At 38.3% G+C, this 24,313-nt stretch overlaps 1 protein-coding gene across 1 annotated transcript in view; it reads left to right on the forward strand.

Annotated features, from left to right (window-relative positions):
• ABLIM1 (actin binding LIM protein 1) overlaps nt 1–24,313 on the forward strand; it is a 383,296-nt gene that overhangs the window by 351,356 nt on the left and 7,627 nt on the right. The window contains exons 18-22 of the mRNA XM_053692692.1: nt 1,509–1,573; nt 3,234–3,294; nt 4,055–4,062; nt 13,171–13,245; nt 14,846–14,926. Coding sequence (XP_053548667.1) covers nt 1,509–1,573; nt 3,234–3,294; nt 4,055–4,062; nt 13,171–13,245; nt 14,846–14,926 — 290 coding nt within the window. The remainder of the gene's footprint in view (nt 1–1,508; nt 1,574–3,233; nt 3,295–4,054; nt 4,063–13,170; nt 13,246–14,845; nt 14,927–24,313) is intronic.

Raw genomic sequence — 24,313 nt, forward strand, 5'->3', positions numbered from 1 at the left:
CTCTTCAATCTTAGGTACTGGCATTTGTCTGCTAGTACCCAGTTTACATGCATTTCTTTTTGAAATTTATGTATTTTAAAAAAAATCTGTAGCGTAGCAACCGCCTCCAAGAGATCGAATTGTAGGGTCCCCTCTTATAAGCCCCTTTGCCGTTTAGCCCTTCCTCTCTCCTAATTAAAGGGACAGTACACTGTAAAATTGTTTTTCCATTAATGTATTTTAAATGACTTGTTATACCAACTGCAGGGTATAAAATATTTGAGAAATTGCATTTTCAGGTTTATTTGTGCATATGAAGTAGCTGGTTTTGTGCTTTTAAACCACAGCCTATTACAATGGGTTGAGCTTCAGGCAATATCAGATCTCATTATGTTATCACTTTCATGTACACAGACTTGCTTCCTTATCTTATAATTGTCTGGAACACCAAAGCTCAATACATAGAGAGAACAATGGAAAATTATCATTTTATTACTTAACTATTATGCCCCCCACTGAGGGTGTAATCTCTTCTGCTGGCTGTGTTTACTTAGGCTTGTCAATAGCGTATACGCCAGTATCAAAACTTTCAGTATAGGTTGGGAAACCACAAGCTAAATCAGCTATTTCAAATGCTGAAATATGAGTAAAGGAGCTACTTGCAACCAATTTAATACACTCTAGCAGGTAAAAAGTATCATTGGGAATAATTTAAAGGGGAGAAAGTTTTTGGGTGAACTGTCCCTTTAAGTAAGGAACCTTCTCCTTCCTTACCTCCATTTCCCCTCCTGCAATGCACCACCCTCCTGCTTCCCTTTTTCCCTCCCACACCACCCGCGGCATCACTGCAAGTCAATAAAGAGTGTCACTGTCTGTATGAACGATCTGCCTACATATGGTAAAGGAAGAACAATCAGTTCTTCCTTATCATATGAAGGAAGATGCTTTCTGCCTCTTGCTGCAGTTTTCTCTGTCAAAGCTGACAGGGAAACTGCAGCATGAGCCAGAAGGTTCAACATAGGAACTACGTCAACAGGGTACACTAGGCAAAGTAGTCTGTGACATAGTACCTACATCCAAATGGCTTAAGTGGCTAAAGGGGCATTAAAGTCAAGTTTATTTATATGCATAATATATATTAGGAATTAAAGGGCATGAAAGTCAAATCTGAACTTTCATGATTCACCATTCAGCAAGCGCTACCCAGGTGCTGAGCCAAAAATGGGCTGGCTCCTAACCTTACATTCCTGCTTTTCAAATAAACATACCAAGAGAATGAAGAAAATTTGATAATACGAGTAAATTAGAAAGTTTCTTAAAATTGCATGCTCTATCGGAATCATGAAAGAAAAAAATGGGTTTCCTATCCCTTTAAGTTTTCAGATAGTTCTGTTCCTATACAATATATTAATATTAAATATATTTGCTAAACATATAATTGTTTTATTTGCCCAAATTGATGGGTTTGGTATTTTTCTGTGTTCTGAAATTTCCTAAAATACTCACATCATCCATTTTCTTCCTTTTAGCATTACACTCTGACTCATCCAAAACCAACTCCCTTCCAGGATATGGAAGAAATGGTCTTCATCGGGTATGCAGATATTTTTTTAATAAAAGGTTCAAAATGAGCTAGAATTGTTTTAGGACTAAGTTAATGTATGTGTAACAATAATTATCATTTACATTATAGTATGTGTTTATTTTGTATAAGGCAGCAGAGCCCCTGATAGAGATTTGCCCCAGATAATTATAGGGAACAACTGTGAAGTGACATTTAGCAAGTTGTTAATTATCAGACTTCTGACTGAGGTAAAAAAACATAATGCAGCATTATGTGAAACAGCTAATACTTAGAAAACAGCATTTATTTAAAAATGAATACCTGACCTGAGTCTGACCTAAAAATGTGCTATGAATACGTTTTATCAATACATTTATAGCAGAAGTGATTATGTTGGTGCACGTACATGTGTGATTTCATAAATTATGTCATCTATAATGTGATTTGTGATGTTATAATTATTTTACTGAATAGTAATTAAGTAGTATTGAATTCATTTGCAAAGCAAAGTCAGTGGTGTTTGCAGTGTACACCTGATATGAAAAGTGGTATTGTTTTTATAATATTTGTAATTACGTGTGGTGATTTATGTTTGCATACAGGGGCGAAACTACAGGGGGTGCAGAGGTCGCAATTGCCCAGCTTTAAAAAAAAAAAAAAAAAAAAAAAAAAGATGTGTATCAAATTTACTTTTTTTTTGGTAGGGTAGGGGGGCCCTTCTTAGATTCTTGCACCTGGGCCCTGTGGTTTCTTGTTACACCTCTGTTTGAGTAATGTTTTCAGAGTGGGGAAGGCAAACATTAAATAATATTTCCCATACAGAATATCAATGTAGACAAAAATTGTCATGTGACCAAACATTTGTTGAATGAGAGGCAATTTCAGAGCCCTTTTTTATTACTGTAACCTTTGTATATAATAGGTTAAGAAATGTTTATATATTTTTATATTGATTAAGTTGCATCAATGGGGTCACGTTAACCCTGATTTTAAAGGGAATATTCTCCTATTTTAAATAAGCGGTATGTTGTGTGTGGATTTATTTTTAATACTATAAGTCTGGTATCTAACAGGTTAGACAACTACCATGTGCACATTACTCATACTTCAATTGAAATAAAATGCCACATGCCATTCTAGGTTACACTGGCACAGTCAGCTTTTTCACTCCCTATTTTAAATAAGCGGTATGTTGTGTGTGGATTTATTTTTAATACTATAAGTCTGGTATCTAACAGGTTAGAAAACTACCATGTGCACATTACTCATACTTCAATTGAAATAAAATGCCACATGCCATTCTAGGTTACACTGGCACAGTCAGCTTTTTCACTCCCTAGACCCAGGATCACGTTCTAGACAGGTGACCAAGCCGGGAATAGCATTTGCCACTTTTTACCCTCACAATTCTGTAGATGCCCATAAACAAATGGTCTGTCAAATAGTGATAGTCTTCAGCAGAGTCACTGGTTGTCCAAATAGGGGGTAATATTTGATTATTATATTTGTTATAGTATATTATAGTAACATCTTTTCTGTGTCATACAGTAAGGGACATATAACTGAATAATGCATTTTATTGAAATTGAAGTCTGCCTGTAAGTCATCATTACATTCTATCAGACGTTTGAATTCATATTTGTAAACAATACTTTTCCTGTTTTTTTTTCTCCAAATATTTTTTGTATAGCCTATGTCAACGGACTTTGCTCAGTACGATAGTTATGGAGACATTAGTGGAGGAGTTCGGGGTAAGCACCAAAATGTCACATTTTGCTAACAAATAGAAAGTGGAGCAGCATTTCCACATTCCATGCAATAAAAAAAAAAAACACCCTCAAATTCACAAAATAGTTACATTCTCTCCAGCGAATCAGGACATGTGCAGCTGTATTCTGTGAACTGCTTTCTAAAGCATTAAAGGGATATGAAACCCATTTTTTTTCTTGCCTGATTCAGATAACACATGTGGTTTTAAACAACTATCTCATTTACTTGTATTATCAATTTTTTGTTCTCTTTGTATCTTTTGTTCAAAAGCAGGGAGGTATGCTCATGAGCCAGCCCATTTCTGGAGCACTATATGACAGCAGTTTTGCAAGAAGACTAGAGGGCAGCACTATTTCCTGTCATGTAGTGCACCAGATGCTACCTAGGTATCTCTTCAATACAGAACAAATGTGAACAAAGCAAATTTTATAATAGAACTCAATTTGAAACTTTTTTTTTAAATGGTTATGCTCTAAATCACAAAATAATCTTTTTTGGCTTTCATATCCCTTTAATAAGCCAAACCAATGAACAGGTGGGGGAAGATTTTATCCAAAAAAGTAATACTGTGTAATGTTATGAACATTCTGCTTGATAGAAAATGTGAGCTTAAAATAGTTTAGTTAAAAATGAGTAAATACAATATAAAGGCAGTTATTGGCTGTAATACGTTTAACTTGTATATTATACTTCAGCACAGCTCTGTAGTAAAGTATATTTTTTCTCTTTCCTTCTTTTCAGATTATCAGGTAAGTTTTTCATCTTTCAGAATCTCGTTTATCGCTGTGACTATGGCAGAAAATAACAGGATATGTTCTGATTTTCATGGGTTCTTTATACATTACTGAACTATTGTAAACTATATATTAACATGTTCCACTATAATTTGCTTTGTGCTTGACAGGGAAGCCTGTTATATGTTATTTATTTAAGGGGAGACATCAGCAATTTTAATTATAAGAAAATCAGAATATTAACTTTTTGATTAAGGCAACAAATTGCTACTTTGTAAAACCCAAATTTCCTTCTTGTTTTTTTTTAACTATTCTCAATCTCTATCCCAGAGCTTTCCAAACTTTTCATGTTGGTGACACACTTTGTAGACCTACATCATTTTGCGACACAGTAATTCAGTTGTACTAGCAAAAAGGAGGTTAAACTAACTTGTTTTAAAAGATACGTACACATACATAAAACAGAATTTATGCTTACCTGATAAATTACTTTCTCCAACGGTGTGTCCGGTCCACGGCGTCATCCTTACTTGTGGGAATATCTCTTCCCCAACAGGAAATGGCAAAGAGTCCCAGCAAAGCTGGCCATATAGTCCCTCCTAGGCTCCGCCCACCCCAGTCATTCGACCGACGGACAGGAGGAAAAATATAGGAGAAACCATATGGTACCGTGGTGACTGTAGTTAGAGAAAATAATTCATCAGACCTGATTAAAAAACCAGGGCGGGCCGTGGACCGGACACACCGTTGGAGAAAGTAATTTATCAGGTAAGCATAAATTCTGTTTTCTCCAACATTGGTGTGTCCGGTCCACGGCGTCATCCTTACTTGTGGGAACCAATACCAAAGCTTTAGGACACGGATGAAGGGAGGGAGCAAATCAAATTTGTAAAATTTGGCAAAAGTGTGCAGTGAAGACCAAGTCGCTGCCTTACATATCTGGTCAACAGAAGCCTCGTTCTTGAAGGCCCATGTGGAAGCCACAGCCCTAGTGGAGTAAGCTGTGATTCTTTCAGGAGGCTGCCGTCCGGCAGTCTCATAAGCCAATCGGATGATGCTTTTAAGCCAAAAGGAAAGAGAGGTAGAAGTCGCTTTTTGACCTCTCCTTTTACCAGAATAGATAACAAACAAAGAAGATGTTTGTCTGAAATCTTTTGTAGCCTCTAAATAGAATTTTAGAGCACGGACTACGTCCAAATTGTGTAACAAACGTTCCTTCTTTGAAACTGGATTCGGACATAAAGAAGGTACAACTATCTCCTGGTTAATATTCTTGTTAGAAACAACCTTTGGAAGAAAACCAGGCTTAGTACGCAAAACCACCTTATCTGCATGGAACACCAGATAGGGCGGAGAACACTGCAGAGCAGATAACTCTGAAACTCTTCTAGCAGAAGAAATAGCAACCAAAAACAAAACTTTCCAAGATAGTAACTTAATATCTATGGAATGTAAAGGTTCAAACGGAACCCCTTGAAGAACTGAAAGAACTAGATTTAGACTCCAGGGAGGAGTCAAAGGTCTGTAAACAGGTCCTAACCAGAGCCTGAACAAATGCTTGAACATCTGGCACAGCTGCCAGTCTTTTGTGTAGTAAGACAGATAAAGCAGAGATATGTCCCTTTAGAGAACTTGCAGATAATCCTTTCTCCAAACCTTCTTGTAGAAAGGAGAGAATCTTAGGAATTTTTATCTTATTCCATGGGAATCCTTTGGATTCACACCAACAGATATATCTTTTCCATATTTTATGGTAAATCTTTCTAGTTACCGGTTTTCTGGCCTGAACCAGAGTATCTATCACAGAATCTGAAAACCCACGCTTTGATAGAATCAAGCGTTCAATCTCCAAGCCGTCAGCTGGAGGGAGACCAGATTTGGATGTTCGAATGGACCCTGAACAAGAAGGTCCTGTCTCAAAGGTAGCTTCCATGGTGGAACCGATGACATATTCACCAGGTCTGCATACCAAGTCCTGCGCGGCCACGCAGGAGCTATCAAGATCACCGAGGCCCTCTCCTGTTTGATCCTGGCTACCAGCCTGGGAATGAAAGGAAACGGTGGAAATACATAAGCTAGGTTGAAGGTCCAAGGTGCTACTAGTGCATCCACTAGAGTCGCATTGGGATCCCTGGATCTGGACCCGTAGCAAGGAACCTTGAAGTTCTGACGAGACGCCATCAGATCCATGTCCGGAATGCCCCATAATTGAGTTAGTTGGGCAAAGATCTCCGGGTGGAGTTCCCACTCCCCCGGATGGAATGTCTGACGACTCAGATAATCCGCTTCCCAGTTTTCCCCACCTGGGATGTGGATCGCAGATAGGTGGCAGGAGTGATCCTCCGCCCATTGAATTATTTTATGTGAAAAAGTATGAAGGAATTGTTCAAAAATTACCAAAATTTCACCACAGTGTCTTAAAGCATTAAGAGTATTGCACACCAATTTTAAGAGCTTTAACCCTTAAAATAATGGAACCTGAGCCGTTTACAAATTTAACCCCTATACAGTCCCAGCTATAGCCTTTGCTGTGACCTAACCAAGCCCAGAGGGGAATACGATACCAAGTGACGCCTTCTAGAAACTTTTCCAGCTACTTTCAGATCCTCACACATGCATCTGCATGTCTTGCTCTCAAAAACAACTGCGCAGTAATGGCGCGAAAATGAGGCTCAGCCTACAACTGGGAAGGCCCTCCCTGACTGGAAAAGGTGTCTAACATAGTGCCTGCCGTTAAAAAAACGTTCCCCAAGTTTATAAATGTGAATTATCAGCATAAACATGTATAAAATGCCCAAATAAAGCAATCGATTTAGCCCATAAAAGTGTCTACCAGTTTTATAGCCCATATTAAGCCCTTTATTCTGTTTGCTTGACTAAGAAAATGGCTTACCGGTCCCCATGAGGGGAAATGACAGCCTTCCAGCATTACATGGTCTTGTTAGAAATATGGCTAGTCATACCTTAAGCAGAAAAGTCTGCTAACTGTTTCCCCCAACTGAAGTTACTTCATCTCAACAGTCCTATGTGGAAACAGCAAACGATTTTAGTTACTGTCTACTAAAATCATCTTCCTCTCACAAACAGAAATCTTCATCCTTTTCTGTTTCAGAGTAAATAGTACATACCAGCACTATTTTAAAATAACAAACACTTAATAGAAGAATAAAAAACTACATTTAAACATCAAAAAACTCTTAACCATCTCCGTGGAGATGTTGCCTGTGCAACGGCAAAGAGAATGACAGGGGTGGGCGGAGCCTAGGAGGGACTATATGGCCAGCTTTGCTGGGACTCTTTGCCATTTCCTGTTGGGGAAGAGATATTCCCACAAGTAAGGATGACGCCGTGGACCGGACACACCAATGTTGGAGAAATTATATAATAACAAAATGCATTTACAAGTAACAGTATGTATGTGCATAAAAAAAGTTTAACAACACCAATAGCTACTTACTATTTTAATGGGATGTATGAGGTTGATGGGATGAACACAGTTTCGGAATATTTGGTGTAATATTAGATAAAGACACTCACATTTCATCATCAAACATTTTTAAGCTTCCACTTCCTATCCATATAGCAAGAGCAGGAACAGCAATGCACTACTGGGAGCTAGCTGCAAAAAAATCCCTCTGACTTCAGCTCAGCGTTTAAGCTGCCACCCTCAGAGCTCTGTGAGTCCGACTGACTACTGCCCATGCTGCAAACACACTGCTGTCCCACTCACTAGCTACTCTTGCAGTCACAAGCTAATTAAGGAGAGTACACGTGCAGTCAGGAGCCAATGTGGCGCCAAATCCGCCAATGGTAATAGTTTCAGTTCCCACTGAGCTGTGCCAATTGGTTAAGATTATCTGTGACCCACTAGGTATCAATCACGTGTCAACCATGTGATATGCGTAGCAGGCAGGTGGAAAGTCAGAAACCAAAACACAATTTTAAAAAAAATAATAATAATTTAAAAAAATTTGTGCTGAAGCAGGGACACACCTACACACTGCTGCCGACACACTAGTGTGTCCCGACACACAGTTTGGAAAGCACTGCTCTATCCCATTTCTTACTACAAACATTTTCCTGAAATAAATCTAATTTCTACCAATCAGATACATTACATACAACATGTATAAGGTGCCTTTAAATGACCATTTATATTAGAGAAAATTATTTCTTTTTTAGAGGTGCGATGCTTAAAAAAGCCAAGTGATATTGAACTGTTTGGAGAACTATTGAAAGAACAGTGAAACATGAATGAGTACATTTCTATGCTTAATAGAGGCATTTTTGCAATATACTTGTATTCGCTAAAATGCTCCTATTAAAAGCTATCACTGTTTCAGCGGCACGTGCCCCATTCACTTGCATTCAAACAGCAAGGTGGCTTCTGCTGATTCTCAGAATAGACATGTGTTTGAGTGCTGGTGCACAGGGCATGGGCAGCATATGTGCATATGCCACTGAACAGTAATAGGTTTACTAGAAACTTTTTTTATAATAAAATTATATTGCAAAAATGCACATTTCAATTTTGACCAATATGTGCCTTTATCATATTGCATATTTTCAGAGTTTACAGTAAGAATCCCTTTATATAATTATTGCCATTACAAAATGTGCAAATAAAACAAAGCTATGCATTGAGATTGCCACTCATTTTAGACTCATTGGAAATATAGACATTTATATGGCAGCATAAAATTCTGTTCTACAACATGCCCTCTTATGGAAATATACAAATAAAAATGTCGATAGCTGTGCCAAAATGAGCAGCTCTGTTAATGCATAACTATATATATTTGTGCTATTTGGAATTGTGGCATTGAATGGAGAAGTATAAGATTTCTTTTGCGTCCTGCGTCAGCTGCTGTGCAGCATTTTTTGACACTCTAAAAAAGAAAAATCCTCCTCTAAACATATATAATCCTTTAAAGGAACATTCAAGTATAAAATAATATGTTTTGTGTTATTTGTACATTTTATTTTGTAAGTAAATTCCCTTCATTTACTACTATGTGTTTAACGTACAGTATATGGGTGCACTATACTTGAAATGGAAAGTACAATGCCATAGAGGTTAACTAATTTTACTTGTATTACAAGCTGTACATTGTACTAATAATGCTGCCATCTAGTGTTCAGGAGTGTGTAAACATTGTTAAAAGCATTTTTGCAAAAATGCTGCCAGTTCGGCTATTGTCTAAAATAATTTAGTTGTAATACAGTCCACTAACAAAGCTCATGTTAGTTCATGTGACTTTTTTTTATAAAAAATACAAGTTTATAAAGTACAGACTTGTGATCGACTTGCCAAATTCATCCAACTATATGCCTCATGATAGCGATTTTAAATTGCCTACTTTTCATTTACTGGCCTGCTATATTTACCCCATAGAGGTATTTAAACAAACAAGAAGCTTTGTTTAAGATATCTCTTGATATAACATACCTTTCTAAAGTATTTAATTATTCTGTACTAATAATTTAAATAATTACATATCTTAAAATGAATTTGATGTAATAAATTTGTTTTTTTTAAGTAGCAGTTAGTAGCATCTGGTATTAGAACATGTACATGTATAACCTATAGACCAACATCGCTGAGTAGTGGGAGCACACATTCACCTATATTACGAGTCTTGCGTTAGACTTAAAAAAGCAGTGTTGAGAGGTCCTAACGCTGCTTTTTAACGCCCGCTGGTATTACGAGACTTGAAGGTACAGGTGTACCGCTCACTTTTTTGGTCAGACTCGAAAATACCGCAAATCCACTTACATCAATTGCGTATCCTATATTTTCAATGGGACTTGCATAACGCCGGGATTACGAGTCTTCCAAAAAGTGAGCGGTACAGCCTCTCCTGTCAAGACTGATACCGCATTTAAAAGTCAGTAGTTTTATGGGCTAATGCCGTAGTATAAAACTCTTAACTAAAGTGCTAAAAAGTACACTAACAACCATAAACTACCTATTAACCCCTAAACCGAGCCCCCCCCCCCCACACACACATCGCAAACACTAAAAAAAATGTTTTTAACCCCTAATCTGCCGAACCGGACATCGCCGCCACTATAAAAAAATATATTAACCCCTAAACCGCCGCACTCCTGCATCACAAACACTAGTTAAATTTTATTAACCCCTAATCTGCCGTCCCTAACATCGCCGACACCTACCTACATTTATTAACCCCTAATCTGCCGCCCCAACGTCGCTGCAACTATATTAAATGTATTAACCCCTAAATCTAAGTCTAACCCTAGCCTTAACACCCCCCTGACTTAAATATAATTTAAATAAATCTAAATAAAATAACTATAATTAACTAAATTATTCCTATTTAAAACAAAATACTTACCTATAAAATAAACCCTAAGTTAGCTACAATATAACTAATAGTTACATTGTAGCTAGTTTAGGATTTATTTTTATTTTACAGGCAACTTTGTATTTATTTTAACTAGGTACAATAGTTATTAAATAGTTATTAACTATTTAATAGCTACCTTGTTAAAATAAAGACAAATTAACTGTAAAATAAATCCTAACCTAAGTTACAATTACACCTAACACTACACTATAATTAAATTAATTACCTAAACTAAATACAATTAAATACAATTTAAAAAAATTATCTAAAGTACGAAGAAAACCCCCTCCACTAAATTACAGAAAATAATAAAATGATTACAAGTTTTTTAAACTAATTACACCTAATCTAATCCCCCTAATAAAATAAAAAAGCCCCCCAAAATAATAAAAAGCCCTATCCTATACTAAATTACAAATAGCCCTTAAAATGGCCTTTTGCGGGGCATTACCCCAAAGTAATCAGCTCTATTACCTGTAAAAAAAAGTACAATACCCCCACCCAACATTAAAACCCACCACCCCCACATCCAACCCTACTCTAAAACCCACCCAATACCCCCTTAATAAAACCTAACACTAACCCCTTGAAGATCACCCAACCTTGAGAAGTCTTCACCCAGCCGGGCCGAAGTTCTCAACAAAGCCGGGCGAAGTGGTCCTCCAGACGGGCAGAAGTCTTCATCCAAGCCGGCAAGAAGAGGTCCTCCAGACAGGCAGAAGTCTTCATCCAGGCGGCATCTTCTATCTTCATCCATCTTCAAGACATCCGACGCAGAGCATCCTCTTCAAACGAAGTCCAACTGAAGAATGGAGGTTCCTTTAAATGACGTCATCCAAGATGGCGTGCCTTGAATTCCGATTTGCTGATAGAATTCTATCAGCCAATCGGAATTAAAGGGATGCCATCTTGGATGATGTGATTTAAAGGAACCTTCATTCTTCAGTTGGACTTCGTTTGAAGAGAATGCTCCGTGTCGGATGTCTTGAAGATGGAGCCGCTCCACGCCGGATGGATGAAGATAGAAGATGCCGTCTGGATGAAGACTTCTGCCCGTCTGGAGGACCTTTTCTGGCCGGCTTGGATGAAGACTTCTGCCCGTCTGGAGGACCACTTCACCCGGCTTTGTTGAGTTATATTGTAGCTATCTTAGGGTTTATTTTACAGGTAAGTATTAAATAGGAATTATTTAGTTAATGATAGTTATTTTATTTAGATTTATTTAAATTATATTTAAGTTAGGGGGTGTTAGGGTTAGACTTAGATTTAGGGGTTAATAACTTTAATATAGTGTCGGCGACGTTGGGGGCGGCAGATTAGGGGTTAATAAGTGTAGGTAGGTGGCGGCGACATTGAAGGTGGCAGATTAGGGGTTCATAAGTATAATGTAGGTGGCGGCGGTGTCCGGAGCGGCAGATTAGGGGATAATAATATAATGTATGTGTCGGCGATGTTGGGGACGGCAGATTAGGGGTTAATAAGTGTAAGATTAGGGGTGTTTAGACTTGGGGTTCATGTTAGGGTGTTAGGTGTAGACATAAAATGTATTTCCCCATAGGAATCAATGGGGCTGCGTTAGGAGATTTGCGCTGCTTTTTTGCAGGTGTTTTTGCAGCTGGCTCTCCCCCATTGATTCCTATGGGGAAATCGTGCATGAGCACATTTTGCCAGCTCACCGCTACCATAAGCAGCGCTGGTATTGAGGTGAGATGTGGAGCTAAATTTTGCTCTACACTCACTTTTTTGCGGCTAACGCCGGGTTTGTAAAAGCCCGTAATACCAGTGTTGTCTGTAGGTGAGCGGTGAGGGAAAACTGCTGGTTAACACCACACAGCATTACCGACAAAACTCGTAATCTAGCTGATTGTTTTTTAACTGTCCCACATGCAATAATCCATCTGGTGCCTTTAACAACACGCTACTTACCCAAAACACTACCAATTATCTGGTTGTTTCTGCTGCATCCTAAAGCAGGAAGAATAGAAGTTACCAGCGCTGCCCTCATGAAACACCATCAGCTGAGGGTCTGTTTATATTCCTGCTATTAGTCATTAGCTTTGTAAGCTACCTTAAAGGGACAGTCTACACCTTAGTCATCTTAAAGTCTTACCTTATATTAAGCTGCAAATAGCCTCCTGCACCCATTCTATATCATGCAGCAGGAACAGTAAAAAAGTTATTTTGAAATGAATATTGTTTCTTGCCAGTTTGAAATGCCTGCCAAGCTCCACCCACTGATGACATCATGACCTGGGCTGTATATTGCTTCCAATCACAAAAGACTCACTAGCTGGATTCAACAGACTGTCAATGCTATTCAGCAGAGTGCCTAGATGCAGCCCAGATTGTGATGTCATTGGTGGGTGGAGCTTGGCAGCCATTTCAAACTGGCTAGTAACACTATTAATTGTAAAATATTTTTTTTACCATTCCTGCTGCATGATATAGAAAGAGGTGCATGAGACTATTTGCAGCTTAATCTAAGGTAAGACTTTAAGATGACTAAGGTGTAGACTGTCCCTTTAATTAAAATTTAGATATGTTGAAATCCTGGGCTGTTGGTGGATTATGTGTACAGGGTGTGCGCTGGCTTTCTGTGCCTAGATTTCTCCATTGCTTGTCCTGGTTATAGCTATTAGATGCATGCCTTACCTCTGTGGTCTAACTCACGCTGGGTTTAGTGTTAAGATGGCTAGTCTTCCCTCCCTGCTTTCTGTGTAACTAGTGCTTCTCTAAATGTTTTTCCACATAGTCGCTACCAGATGGCCACGTTCCTGCAATGAGAATGGATAGGGGCGTGTCTATGCCTAACATGTTGGAGCCAAAGGCAAGTGTCCTTCATATGGTTACATGGTGCTAATCACCCCACCGCACTGAATTATATAAAAGCTTTTCTTCCTTCTCCTGTTGAAAGTATTATTATTATCAGTTATTTATAGAGCGCCGACAGGTTCCGTAGCGCTAAAGTAGTGAATGACTAAAGGTATTCCTATCTATCGTCATCACCTGGACATACTAAAGTTTATTTTCTAAAAATGGGAAATATTTATTTTCTTTAAAAACTCAAATTTTAATTTTGGGTTATATTTTTAGCTTTAATTGTCTTCTGTGAACTTCCCTGAAATCTGTCCTGGTTAGTCAGAATTTAATTTTCTGTGCAGCCAGACAAACATGTCTGAACATTTTATCTCACATGCTGAAATAGCTAACCAATGAGAGAACCAACTGCTTTCCAACAAGTATGTCACTGGACTGCAAAACTGTAAATTTTACTTACCAAATGTCACCTCAAAATTAGACATGCAAAAATTCATAATTCATGATTTGTTAGTGAAATTTGTGTGTTGAACAGGGACAAAACTACAGGGGGTGCAGGGGTCGCAACTGCGACTGGGCCCCTGAGGGTGGCCCAGCTTAAAGGGGGGACCCTTCTTAAATTCTTGCACCTGGGCCCTGTGGTTTCTAGTTACGCCTCTGGTGTTGAACATTTTTTCATCATAAATCCAGTGCCAGAAAGATCTAAGTTTTGTAAACCACAGCTTTTATCATGATTTGCTTCTGTATCAAATCATGAATTCTAAATTTTTGCACATGTACTCTAAATGCTTCCTAAAACCATTTTTTTTTTTCAGATACAGATCTTTTGCAGTGCAGTCATTGCTGATATATACAATGCATATATGCAAAAATTATTTTAATGTCCCTTTAAGTGACAAATATTTACTGGTGATAATCTAGAATACAGGAGTCTTGCATGCATAGTGTTTGGATCGGTGCAATAATACCATAGTACACCGTGGTACAATGTTGCCTGACAAGTATATAAGCAAGACCAATATATATCTTGCTAAATTGTTGCTTATTTGAAATGTGTAATATATGCTCTTCTCTTCACCAGTTAAAATAATTTTTCATGTTCCACAGCATGTGAAAAGGTTGGACATTCCTGCTATATAGCATTAACAATATATAGCTGTTCCTAGCAGCTTACTTTCACTTAAAGTTCAAAAAGAAATCACAAACAAGCTTTCATTATTTAAGAAAATCAATATAACCCATTTAAAAATACATATTACCAGATCCCCTTTATAATGATTTAGTAATTGAATCTGTATAGTGATGTTGCATCCCCCTTCATCTTTGAACAACTCTCTTTATATAACTAATCTTTGAACATTGGGAGTAATGGTTTACTGTATAGGTGACATATCTGCTTTATCTAATCTTGGTCCATGTTGAAATTTCAGTGCTTTAGTCCATATAGCCCCTAAAATTGCCATCTACTGTATTAGATACCAGTTAATGTTTTGTGGTATTGTTACTAATGTTACAGGAGAAGGGATATAAACATTGAACAAGTGACTTGACTGTTTGCCTTTGTGGTAACAAAATGTGTCCCAATCTACAATTTTCTTGATTTATCACAGATTTTTCCATATGAAATGCTCATGGTTACCAACAGAGCACGTAACAAGATACTGAGAGAAGTTGACAGAACCAGGCTGGAGGTAATCAAATTTGCATTTTTAAGTTCCAGTTAAGTCAGATTAGTCCATAGTTTCAGAAAAAACTCCCAAAGGAATCCAAACATGAAAGGATGATGCCACTGGATACCAAAAATGAAAACATCCTCAAATTGTATTAATCCTTTAAAACATCGTAATAGACATGGTAGTGGACTCCATACCAAAATCACAATGTGAGTACAAGTAAAAATAGTCTGACCGGTTTCGGCCAAGTAGACTGTAGTCATAGACTTAAAACTGTGTAGCAGGTGTGTAGTATTTAAAGCTCTATACTCCTCCTCTTAGGAGGTACCAAATGAGAACTCGCATAATTTAACCCTTAATAGTATGGGTATATATACACTAACTCAACTTAAAGATATAACATTACATATGATGCCATATACATCTTAGCATTATTTATATGCATTATTAATGATACTTGTAATATTTGCAACAATGTATATCCTATTTACTTTAAACCTAATGCATACAGTAATGTGACAGACACGGGAAAGACGTTTTCAAATAGATAATATGTGAGCAAAATATGCTAATACTAGAGCATTAGATGTAAAAATCAACATAGTAAAAGTATATATGTATATATATAAATATACATTCACACTGATAATCTAGTGTTGTAACAACACAGACTATAGCTATAGTTTAATAATATCTGTGATGCTAACATAGACAATTTCTATGATAGGTGGTTCGAATAATACTGTAAAAGAAGGACAAGGCAAAATAAAATAAAATAAATATGTTAACCTTGCACCAATTGAAAAGCATATATTTTTGGGAAGTATCATCCCTACCACTAAATATAAACCCAAATATATCTATTTAAGGGGTGTATAGTGGTCACGGGTATAATCTAAAACTAATCTCCATGTGAAATGGTAAATCCCTAATATACTGGCAGAAGTAATAAAGTGGTGGAAATTTACTTGTGTCTATTTGTGTATGTATCTATTAAATATAGGGTATACTTGCATAACAAGAAGCATGATGTAATTCTCCTCCCTGTCCAATGGTGAAACCTAATGGACATGGTGGAGAGACACATACAAGACTGAATCCAATAAACATGTGCCACAACATAATCCTAGTCTATTGTGAATTCTTGCCTAATGTCACCTTCTGCTACATATGTCTAAATATGTTAGATAGAACAAACATAATTTAATTACAAGTGAGTCTAATTAGAGCCCCCAACATGTTAAGACTCATCAGACTATACTGATGATTTGACGAAAAAATGGCTATATGAAACAACAGGCTAGTCTAATACAACACCCACTCAGCAGCAAGTAATAAATGATACGAAAGACCATGATAATGGCATAGCCAGTGCAGTCCGATGTGTAAATACTATATACACCAAGTCAACTTATAGACATCCTAATGCTTTTCCACTTATCTGTGCCAGTAATTGATGATGTCAAATTCTGAGTTGAAACACACAGGGAGCAGGCAACTGAGTTTGTATATCCGATATATCTCTTGTCGGCAGAGTATATGAAATTTTTCACCTCCTCTCGGAGGTTTGACTATTTGTTCGATTGCCTGCCACCTGAAGGACCCAACATCTCCATTATGGACTTCAAGGAAGTGTTTAGACAAGGCTGACACTGCTATGTCATGTGAAACATAAGACAAATGCTCTTTAATGCGCTTCCCTACTTCCCTTGTGGTCCTTTCTACATATTGCCTATGGCATGTGGTACATTCTACAAGATATACTACAAACTTGTTACCACACTTAACGCATCCTTTGGTCTCAAAGCATTCAGCACTAGTGGCTGAGACAAATGTGGATGACACATTAATGTGGTCACATGACCCGCAAGACCTTTTGCTGTATAGAGTCTCAGTGTCTGCAGTTAAAGTGACATCCAAATAATTAATGGTCTTATTATGCCACTCGAAGGTAAATCTCAAACCCATATTATTCTTGCTAAGATAGTCCACAAATTCCTGAGCTTGTGATTGGCCTGATGACCAAATGATCAACAGGTCATCAATAAACCTCATGTATTTAATGATATATCACGAATACCTATTACCATCTCCATAGACGTGGAACCGCTCCCATCAACCCATAAACAGGATGACATAGGAGGGGGCAAATTTGGCCCCCATCGTTTGGAGATAGCAAATGTCAACAAATTTAAAATAATTGTGTTGTAACAGAAATTCAGTCGTCCTAATCAGGAAATCCTTGTGTTCCCCTGTAAGGCTAGTATACCTGTCCAAATAGAATGTAGCGGCTTGAACCCTATAAATATGGGGTATTGTGGAATACAGGAAAACAACATCTATTGTTAACCAACTGTAATTGTATTCCAATCCAATTGTTCCAGTTTGGACAGTGTATGAGCAGTGTCTCGTAAATAACTGGGAAGGCCCTGTACCAATGGTTGTAGAAAATGATCTATCCATTAAGAAAAAGGCTCTAATAAAGAGCCTATCCCAGCCACTATAGGCCTGCCTTGTACATTACTTAGGCTCTTGTGGACCTTTGGGAAGTGGTGGGCATCACAGGACAGTCTACCTTGAGACAATCAAACATATATTTATCTATGATGCCCATCTCCAAACCATAGTCCAAAAGGTCCCTCAAGATTTCTCCAAAGAATGAAGTCGGGTCTCGTGTCAGAGGAGTGTATGCTTCTGAATCTCCTAATTGTCTGAGAGCCTCATTAGTATAGATGTCTCTATCTAGAACCACAATACTCCCGCCCTTGTCTGATTGTCTAATAACAATTTTATTGTTATGTTGAAGTTGTGTAATAGCTTCTCTTTCTCTCTTTGTTAAATTTGAAGCATATCTTTCTTGTGATTTTGAAAGTAGTATGAGATCTTCTACCACTCTTTTGTGAAATACTTCAAGACTTTTTCCTCTTGTCTGCTGTAGGTAAAAATTTGATGTAGATTTCAATTTGTGTGACATATTAGTGTCTGACATATAAGTACTTCCCTCTACCCCTGACAAATCTTCCAGACTATTTAGAGCACAAATGCCAATAAATGACATATCATCAAATTTAGTTGTAAAGGTGTACTATCAGTATTGTTCTGTATTTCTGATTGTGACCCTGAGAAGAATTTTCTGAGTGTCAGGTCTCTAACAAATCTGTTAACATCCAGAATAGTCTGGAATAGATCGATGTTGCGTGAGGGAACAAATCCAAGACCGTAACTCAGAACCTTCCTCTCTAGGTCAGAAATTGCATACCTAGATAAATTAATTACTGTGTTATCTATTACTGGTATTTGTGTCTTGGTATGCCTCTGTTGTCTCTCACTGGGTACCTCTGTTGTTGGGGTTCTAATGTATTCAATTTCTGCATATTCCCCCTCCTCTGAGTCTCCTTGGTGCCCACTGAAAAACCTGGGTGCTTACTGCCATGCTATTCTTAGCACTCTGGGGGTTGGGATCTGAAAAATAGTGTGACCCTCCACGTCTCTGGCATTTACCCTTTTTGGGAATAGCTCCAGTATTTTTATTATCCTTCAGGATACCTATAGGTGGCATTCCTCCACCCATTTGTTCTGGTAGGGATGTTTGTGTGTGTGTGGGGGGGGTGCTTGTACCTCCTCTCCTTCAGAGCCAGAACACCCTTCAGTCTCGAAACTGGAGGCAAACCTCTCTTCCTCAGTTAGGTCTGGCTCTGAATCAGAGAAGGACACTTTTTTTCGTGGTTACTTCCTTATATTGTGGAGCCTTATGTTTATTGGCATTACTTCCATTCCTGTCTGACCCAGGAACCTGACCATCCAGTGTTTGTGTACGTGATTGTGACCAGGACTTTCCCCTTTGTCGGTGTCTCCATATATAGACCATACCGCTGGTATAGTCCTTCTGGTCTCTTAAGAATTTTGAATGTTTCACTTGGATGATCAATTTCCTGGATTCCTCTATGGTCTTTTTGAGCAAATTATCAAATTGTGGATATATTTCACATTGTTTAAATTTGTTCATATCACTTTGCAACATTATAATCTTATTTTTCACTTCACTACGCAATAAATCTTTATACTCTATCAGTAATGCAATAAGCTTAAGGGAACAATCAGTAAGTGTTTGGTTCCAACGCTCTATAAAATCTGCATCTTTGATGTCATATGTGGGGAACTTGTTAATCCGCAGTCCCCTAGGAACCATTTTCATACTTTATATATTTGGATAAAATCCATTTTTCCCATTTAAGCTTCTGTTCTTTTTGTTTGAGATGTTCCATATTATTAAAACAATCCCCCAGTTTGGTATTAGGTATCAGTGTAAAGTGATGTGAGCAGACTGGAGCCTGGAGCTATTACTATCCGCAACATGCAAAGTTGTTATTGGGGTAGTGGTAATGTCATGCAGTTCATGTTATATTATATGATATTAGTTAGCAAGGGTTTTAACTGCTAAGTCTCAGTTTGAAGGGTATACCATTCTCCAGTAACTTATGTGTTTTAGTCCATATTGTATTTATCTATCTGTCTGTCTGTATATCTATCTCTATCTATCATCTATCATTCTTTCAGTTGCACACAGTATGGTTTAAAAGTTTGAGACTACCCCTACCACAATATTCTTTTATTTCAGAATTTCTAAAAACTAATTTTTTACCACAAAATATACAGTATTTCTCCAACAAAAATACATCATTTCCACTTAAAGTTTTACTACTAGTAAATAACTAATTTAGAGTATCTCAGGGAGTACCTAGAGATGTCATAGTGTGTTACTCCTTTTCCTTTTTCAAATGTTACCAAAGTCGTTCAGAGGGGTTGAAGTTCTGTGGGAAAACTACACAAATCTTTGCTCTTCCTTGAACTACAGATAAAGGGGCCTATTTATTATGGTGCAAGCGGACATTATCCGATATAGCGGATCATGTTCACTGCACATCGATAAAGGCCGACAGCATACTCTGTGGGCATTTATCATTGCACCAGCATTTCTTGGGAACTGCTGGTGCAATGCCACCCCCTGCAGATTTGCGGTCAATTGGCCGCTAGCAGGGGGTGTTAATCAACCCGATCGTATTCACAGACCGCTGCTTCATAACTTCTGCTTCTAGCGAGTCTGAAGGCTCACCGGAAAAATGGGTTATCAAGCTCCATACGGAACTTGATAAATATGCCCCATGATTTCAATGTGTGTTTAGGGTCATTGTACCGTTGAAAATGAATCCTCTTCCACAGGATGTTTCATCAGAAGGGATGGCATGCCTTGGCAGAATGGAGTGGGGATTCTATTTGGTCAATGTGTAGTTGCTCTTGTGCAAGTCCCCAACTCCCAAACCGGCAAAGCATCTCACACCTGCACTATATTTACTTTTAGGTTTTTCACATTATAGTGTTATCCTCTCATGCTAACAGTAATTTTATGAGTGCAACTACAATGTTTAACATTTTGATTTGTCAGTAAAGAGGATTTTTCAGAGTCTTCCACATTGAACTTTCTATATTGTTTGGCCAATGCTAAACATTTACATGTTTTTGTTTTTCCTTTTGATGAATAGATGGTTTAGAGACTTCTACTCTCCCATGTAGACCATGCATTACCATTTGTGTTTTGAATGTGCTTACTAGGGTAGGATGTTCCTGGTTCAGCTGGGCTTGAACGGAGAATGCAGATGCTCTTTCAGTCTATAATGCTTTTAGCTTCTGATAGTGTGGTGACTTTAGGTCTGTCTGGTCTTTCTTTGAATATTGAACATTGAACATTGTTATGCCCATTTTTCAAAAACCTTAACGGGAGCACTTGTCAGAGCACTAGTAGAATCAGCACCATACTATTAGAATTAATATCAGGTGCTAATCATTAAAAGTCAGTCACATGTGTGCTACAATGGTTCCCCAAATATATATATAAATATATAGTATCAAACGTTTTAAAAATATTGCACATTTTGTATGAAGATGATATTTATAAAAATGGCAATATCATCTAAGTTGATTTGTCTCTGTGTTAAATGCTGTATTCTTGAATAACAAGTACCAACTGAGTGCATTATTTTACTACTTCTTAAATAATAAGTAAATTAAATTAAATTTAAAAAAACAGTTGCTGATGGTAGACTCAGACTTTTGTACTAATATATATATATGTGTGTGTATGTATGTGTAAATATATAATAATGTATGTATGTATGTGTGTATATATATAAACTTTCCAGTAGAAACGGCACACACTTTATCACTTCAGCCACCTTGTGCTCTGCCACAAATAAAGCATACAGCTTAGTAGTGTTGAATCTCACGGAAGGTCTCCGTGATGCAATGTGACCCAATACACAGCAGGCACAACAGGGTTTATAGCAATCCGTTTTTAATAATGTCAGAATAAACCAGACGTTTCGGCTCACGCAGGAGCCTTTTTCAATGGTAATATAACTGGACATAACATGCAGAACACAAACTCTAAACTAAATACCCACCCAACCCAGTGTAATCACCAATCAGTGCGCTCTATGATGACACACCCCCAGACCAAGCGTAACGGACCGAACCCATCACAGAAACAGCTGATCGGGTGAGGCGCGGAGTGACGTCATTACGTCACCTACGTCACAAGCAACAGCAAGAGCTCCGGTTGCCGTGGAGATAAGAACATCAACAATACAAATTGTACTCCAATCGGCAATGGCGGAGGGCGGAGACATAGGAGCGCAACTGACAGGGGAAACATAGACAGTGAGGCCAAACATCAGGCCATAAACAAATATTTATATATACAAAAGTAAACGGTATCTACTATCCAAACAGGGTTATCCAATTCATTGTTTTAAACTTAGCATGGCATCGTCCTTAGCACTGTCCTCTATACTAAAAAGTATCAAGACAGTGGGACGATATATAGGGGAAAACCCCAATGAGCCATCTCAAAGGAACTATTATATAAATACATCTTGCGCTCAAGAAATAGGTAGAAACATGGTTCTGACGACTCCCAATGTATGCGACTTTTCTGGTTTTATAGCAACAGCCAAAGTCAATATTTGTATTGAGACCCCGAGGGGCAACTGTATCCAAGGTGAATATCCACCATGCTTCCAGCCTTAGCAATGCCTGTCCTCTGTCACCCCCACGTCTGTGGCGGGGTAGGTGATCAATGAGCATTGTTTGTAGAGATGAGACAAAAAGTGACGTGCAACAGGTTGTTCCGAACGTCCTTTATCAAGGGCCTGGTGAATGGCGGATTTATGATTTGCCAAACATTCCCTGAACAATGTCACTGTCTTGCCAATGTAAAGCACACGTCCCCTCACCTCTGCTGAAATTAAAGTGCTTAACAAAGGCCTGTCATTTGTGCCTACCCCTCGCTGTGATCTTTTTGATCTGTATGTTGATATGGGTAGGTTCCAAAGACAACTCAAACTAAAAGATTTTTTTAAGGATAAGGGTGAGTATACACCCAAACCTTTTAAGGCTAGGAGCACATTTGAACCCCCTAATATTCATCCCACTATCAAAACATTTCACCAAATATGTACTACTACTCTCTCTGAATTGCATAAGACCATCCCTATGCATCGAGATAATTTGACGACAGATGAGAGACAGGCTATAAAATACCTATCTACTGACAGGGACATAGTCATTAGGCCAGCGGACAAGGGGGTACCACGGTGATACTGGATTATACCCAGTACAGGGGTGAGGCATTGAAACAACTTCATGACACATCTACTTATCATCCACTACCTTCTAATCCGACTAGAATTTTTAAAAAATAAATTGATGAGTTCTTATGTTTGGCCCATCAGGCAGGCGTCATTGATGACGATGCATTAGGTTTTCTGACCGTGGACCACCCGATATGTCCAATATTATATTTACTACCCAAGATCCACAAATCATTGGAGAATCCCCCGGGCACACCAATAGTGTCTGCCAGGGGGTCTCTTATACAACCGTTGGCTGAATACATAGATTTTTTTTCTCCAACCTGTGGTACAGGGCACACGGTCACATCTGAAGGACTCCTTTGAATTAATCAATTTGTTAAAATGCATTGAGAACATTTGCCCAAATGACATTTTGGTCACCATGGACGTGGTGAGTCTTTATACCGTAATACCCCATGCACATGGGATAGATATGGTAAGACAACTGCTTCTTGACAATCCCCTGTATACATGTCCTCCAATTGAATTTCTTCTTCATTTGTTGGAGTTCTGTCTGGAGAAACACTATTTTCGGTTTGAAAATGAATATTTTTTGCAGGTCAAGGGCACGGCGATGGGGTCGAATATGGCCCCATCCTATGCTAATATTTACATGTCTATGTGAGCAAACTAACATTTTCTCCAGACAGAACCTCCTCAAATTTTACAAACGGTACATAGATGATGTTTTCATTATCTGGGGTGATAACCTTGAGAATTTGTGTGAGTGGGTCAATGGGTTGCATGCCCTTGATTCCACCATTAAGTTTAAAATGGAACATAATATTGATACAATCCATTTTTTGGACCTGTAAATTTTCAAGGTTGAGGTGTTAAATGGATGTAAACTGCATACAACTTTGTTCCATAAGACAACTGATAAAAATTCCATCCTACATTACAGTAGTTTTCATCCGAAATTCCAGAGGGATGGTGTGAGTTCCTCTCAGCTCCTGTGGGTCGCAACAATACGGACGACTCCCATAAAGAAGAAAAACTAATTGAAATGTCTCATAAATTTCTGGAGAGGGGATATCCATCCACCCTGGCCAGCAATGCCTTGAAGCTAGCAAGTGGACTCAAGACTATGTGACCGCAAGAAAGGTTGCGGCTGAATCATCTGAGCAGTTGAATTTCCTGATTACATACACCACTGACTCTAAGCTGGTTCATACTACGATTAATAGCAATTGGATGATGCTATCTAAAGATACAAGCCTTCCTTTTGTGGATGCTCCCACACCACGTTTGTTATATAAGAGAGCGAGTAACCTTAGGAACCTACTGGTGCTGAATGATCCGACACACTGTTACGACAAACAGACTTGGCTACCTAGAGGTAAACCTGGATGCTAAAAATGTGGCAACTGTGTAACATGTAACAGTCTGATCACGGGAAATTCATTCCAACATCCGCATACGAACAGACGATTCATGATTAAGCATAGACTCACATGCTCTTCGGAATATTTCATTTATGCCATCATATGTCCGTGCTCAAGATGTTACATTGGCAAGACAGTGACATCGTTCAGGGAACGTTTGGCAAATCATAAATCCACCATTCGCCAGGCCCTTGATAATGGACGTTCGGAACAACCTGTTGCACGTCACTTTTTGTCTGCTGGACATACTGTCTCATCTCTACGAAGAATGCTCATTGATCACGTACCCCGCCACAGACGTGGGGGTGACAGAGGACAGGCATTGCTAAGGC

The sequence above is a fragment of the Bombina bombina genome, chromosome 9, assembly GCF_027579735.1.
Source record: "Bombina bombina isolate aBomBom1 chromosome 9, aBomBom1.pri, whole genome shotgun sequence".
Classification (NCBI taxonomy): Eukaryota; Metazoa; Chordata; class Amphibia; order Anura; family Bombinatoridae; genus Bombina; species Bombina bombina.